Here is a 5,000-nt window from a genome sequence, read left to right as displayed (position 1 = left end):
CTGATCAGCCGATGGATCAATAAGCTGCAGGGTGTCGATCAGAGAGGCAGCAGCTGCACGCGGATCAATACGCTTATTGATCAGACGGAGGAGATGTGTTCAGATATCAGGATAATAATCAATAGAAGGTTTGTTTCCTGTCACAGTGGTCTTGATTTTCAAAATAAAAGATGTTAAACAATGTTTTATGACTTAAATCAATATTTGATCCAAACAATATCAAAACAATATAATCTACGTGTTTTAAGAAATAAATATATTATAAATATTAAACTATTCACATTATTACATCCTCTACATATTTATATAAATATATATATAAATATTGATATATATAAATAAATATATACATATATATATAAATATATTTGATAAAGTCTTCACATTTGGAGACGTAGAAGAACAGCTGGAGGGTTCAGTTTGTTATCGTCACCTGATCCAGTTAATGAAAGTCTGTGTGTGTCTGTCAACACACACACAATACAACACGGTGTGTGTGGGGGTGAGAGGTTAAAGGTCTGTGTGTGTGTGTGTGTGTGTGTGCGTGTGTGTGTGTGTGTGTGCGTGTGTGCGTGTGTCCTCAGGCTTTGGGCAGAACAAAGCAAGTGTTGACGGTTTGAATCCCGGCCGGAGGTCAGAGGTCACTTCCTCTATCACTCTGTCACTCTCTCCTTCTAAGTCTACTTCTTCTCCTTTTTCCTTCTCTCTCTCTACATATATATATAGCTAGCTTAGCTTAGCTTAGCACTGGAAGCGGAGGGGAACTGTTAGCATCATAACGCAGCTCTGCTTCGTTGTTTCTCCTTTTTGTTTGTTTCCTGTTTGAATAAAAATTATAAAATAAAATGAAGCTTTTTTTTACTGAAAGTTTTCACGTTTCAGTAAAACTGACGGATTAAAACTTTAAAGACGTTTTTATGGCTCTGAGTTCTGTGTGAATTCAGTGTCTGCTGCAGTGCCCTACTTTACGCCTCCTCCCTGTGTGTGTGTGTGTGTGTGTGTGTGTCTCTCCGTGAAACAGGATTGTGTAACTGTGGGTTCTGTTGTGAGTCAGACCTGCTGCCTCATCTGTGTGTGTGTGTGTGTGTGTGTGTGTGTGTGTGTGTGTGTGTGTGTGTGTGTGTGGCTCCTCAGCTCTAATTAAGCTCTGCTGCTTAACGAGCAGACAGCTAATTAACACACAGAACTACACACTCCTCCTCCTTCATCTTTCTCTGTTTTTTTCTGTCTCTTCCCTTCATCTCCTTCATCTCTTTCTATCTTTCTTTCTTTCCATCTTCCTGTCTTCCTCATTCCTTTCCTTCCTTCCTCCTGTCATTACTTCCTCTCCTTACCTTTGTCCCACTTCCTTACTTCCTAGCATCTTTTGTTTCTTTTGTCTTCCTTTCATACCTTCAACCCTCTTCCTCCTTCCCTCCTCTTCCTCCTTCCCTCCTCCCCTGTCTCTCCTCTTCCTCCTCCTCTCATCCCCTGTCTCTCCTCTTCCTCCTTCCCTCCTCCCCTGTCTCTCCTCTTCCTCCTTCCCTCCTCCCCTGTCTCTCCTCTTCCTCCTCCTCTCATCCCCTGTCTCTCCTCTTCCTCCTCCTCTCATCCCCTGTCTCTCCTCTTCCTCCTTCCCTCCTCCCCTGTCTCTCCTCTTCCTCCTTCCCTCCTCCCCCTCTCTCCTCTTCCTCCTTTTATTCCCTTCCTTCCTTCCATCTGTCCTAACTGTCTTTCCTTCTGCTTTTCTTCATCCCACCTCTTTCCTTCTAATGTTCTCCTCTTTCATCTCTGTTTCCTCCCTCCCTTCTGTCCTCAATGCCCCCCCCTCCTCTCCCCCCCTCCTCTATCTCCTCCTCTTCCTCTGTGGTGTTTTTCTGGGTCAGACACGAGGAGGTTTGGTAATCTTACTTTCGTCGCTCTCTGCTGTATTCATCATCATCATCATCATCATCATCATCATCATCATCACTCCTCCCCCTCGTCTCCCCCTGAATCATCACATTTTAATCTTCTGTACAATATTACTTTAATTACTCTGTCTGGCCCCATCTTAAAAATACTGCAGTATTTATAGTATTAATACAATACTATTTGTAAAGATCTTAAACTTGTTCAAACATGTATATATATGATATATAATATATATACATGTGGATATATACTATATATACATATAATATATATATATATATTATATATACATATACACACAATATATTATATATATATATAATATAATATATATATATAATGTTTTTGGTTCAATAAGTTTATTATGGTCATTATATACATATATTTGTGCTAAAAGTGGCAGAAGTTCGTCTGGTTCTGATCAGAACAAAGATGGAGGTCAAACAGGAAGTGAGTCTCCGGTTCTGATCAGAACAAAGATGGAGGTCAAACAGGAAGTGAGTCTCCGGTTCTGATCAGAACAAAGATGGAGGTCAAACAGGAAGTGAGTCTCCGGTTCTGATCAGAACAAAGATGGAGGTCAAACAGGAAGTGAGTCTCTGGTTCTGATCAGAACAAAGATGGAGGTCAAACAGGAAGTGAGTCTCTGGTTCTGATCAGAACAAAGATGGAGGTCAAACAGGAAGTGAGTCTCTGGTTCTGATCAGAACAAAGATGGAGGTCAAACAGGAAGTGAGTCTCTGGTTCTGGGATGAAATGTGTTCTGAAAGTAAAATATAATTGTATATTGTTTGTTGTTCTTTCTTCAGATCCTCCATCTTGTTAGCATTCCTCGTTGCGGCTGTTAGCATCGAGCTAACGTGTTGCTCCCTGTTGCATTTCAGATCCGCGTGGATGGGATTCCTCCGCCGGCCCAGAATGCTTTGCTGTATGAGACGGTGACGGTGGTGGAAGGGAAGCCGATCCTCAGAGACATGGTCTTCAGTCCAGACCATCAGTACATCTACCTGCTGAGTGACAGACAGGTACACACACACGCACATGAGTACCTCTACTGTGTGGTACTAGTACCTCTACTGTGTGGTACTAGTACCTCTACTGTGTGGTACTAGTACCTCTACTGCCTTCGATGTCTCTAATGTTTTTTTTACGTTTTCGTCTGCAGCGAATTAACTGCATGAGAACCGAAAGTGTAGTATCAGCTGTTTTGTGAATGAAGTCTGGCAGAAAGAAACAGCGTCACTGTCTCTTTAAAGAAAACCCCGATAATGAGGTCAGAGAGGAGACAGGACTGTGTGTGTGTGTGTGTGTGTGTGTGTGCGTGTGTGTGTGTGTGTGTGTGTGTGTGTGTGCTGTGTGCGAGACAATGAATGCATTCATGTGTGAACGTCTGAATGAGATGGAGACGGACAGAGTGTCCACTGTGTTTCACTGTGTTTACTGTCTCCCTGCTGCAATGACCTCTGGGTAAAGGATACTACACTCTCTCTCACACACTCACACACACGCACTCACACACACACACACACACAGACAGATTCACATACTGTCTGACTGTCTGTAAAATCAAGACTAATGTGTTACACACAGGCCTCAGGCTGTTACTGTGTGAGGAAGACCACCAAACCACACTGAGATAACACACACTCACACACACACACACAAACAAGTAATGCGAGACTTGCAATATGGCCATAAAACCAAATAATTAATTCAAAGTCAATTAACATATTTGCCGAAGAGACGATCTATTAAATGATATCTGAAGTTTTGAGTGTGTTTGTGTGTCTGGGTGTCTTCCTCCTCCGTGGAGCTCCATTGTCGTCTAAACTGTTAAAGGTCACTCCAGGTTCATTCTGTTTAAAGTGTTTACATCCTTTAAGGTGTTACTGAACGTGTTACTGAATGTGTTACTGAATGTGTTACTGAACGTGTTACTGAACGTGAATGTGTTACTGAATGTGTTACTGAATGTGTTACTGAACGTGTTACTGAACGTGTTACTGAACGTGTTACTGAATGTGTTACTGAACGTGAACGTGTTACTGAACGTGTTACTGAACGTGTTACTGAACGTGTTACTGAACGTGTTACTGAATGTGTTACTGAACGTGAACGTGTTACTGAACGTGTTACTGAACGTGTTACTGAACGTGAACGTGTTACTGAACGTGTTACTGAACGTGTTACTGAACGTGTTACTGAACGTGTTACTGAATGTGTTACTGAATGTGTTACTGAATGTGTTACTGAATGTGTTACTGAATGTGTTACTGAACGTGTTACTGAATGTGTTACTGAACGTGAACGTGTTACTGAACGTGTTACTGAACGTGTTACTGAACGTGTTACTGAACGTGTTACTGAATGTGTTACTGAATGTGTTACTGAACGTGTTACTGAATGTGAACGTGTTACTGAATGTGTTACTGAATGTGTTACTGAATGTGTTACTGAATGTGTTACTGAATGTGTTACTGAACGTGTTACTGAATGTGAACGTGTTACTGAATGTGTTACTGAACGTGTTACTGAACCTGTTACTGAACGTGTTACTGAACGTGTTACTGAACGTGTTACTGAACGTGTTACTGAACGTGTTACTGAACGTGTTACTGAATGTGTTACTGAATGTGTTACTGAACGTGTTACTGAATGTGAACGTGTTACTGAATGTGTTACTGAATGTGTTACTGAATGTGTTACTGAACGTGTTACTGAACGTGTTACTGAACGTGTTACTGAATGTGTTACTGAACGTGTTACTGAATGTGTTACTGAACGTGAACGTGTTACTGAACGTGTTACTGAACGTGTTACTGAACGTGTTACTGAACGTGTTACTGAACGTGTTACTGAACGTGTTACTGAACGTGTTACTGAATGTGTTACTGAATGTGTTACTGAATGTGTTACTGAACGTGTTACTGAATGTGTTACTGAATGTGTTACTGAATGTGTTACTGAACGTGTTACTGAATGTGTTACTGAATGTGTTACTGAATGTGTTACTGAATGTGTTACTGAATGTGTTACTGAATGTGTTACTGAACGTGTTACTGAATGTGTTACTGAACGTGTTACTGAACGTGTTACTGAACGTGTTA

At 41.2% G+C, this 5,000-nt stretch overlaps 1 protein-coding gene across 1 annotated transcript in view; it reads left to right on the top strand.

The window, feature by feature from the left end:
* The window catches only part of plxna3 (plexin A3), an 84,501-nt gene that overhangs the window by 39,046 nt on the left and 40,455 nt on the right, over nt 1–5,000 (top strand). The window contains exon 7 of the mRNA XM_034536304.1: nt 2,778–2,918. Coding sequence (XP_034392195.1) covers nt 2,778–2,918 — 141 coding nt within the window. The remainder of the gene's footprint in view (nt 1–2,777; nt 2,919–5,000) is intronic.

Source organism: Cyclopterus lumpus, chromosome 7 (genome assembly GCF_009769545.1).
Source record: "Cyclopterus lumpus isolate fCycLum1 chromosome 7, fCycLum1.pri, whole genome shotgun sequence".
NCBI lineage: Eukaryota > Metazoa > Chordata > Actinopteri > Perciformes > Cyclopteridae > Cyclopterus > Cyclopterus lumpus.
Note: the sequence above shows the minus strand (reverse complement) of the source record. Positions and strands in the feature narration are given on the sequence as shown.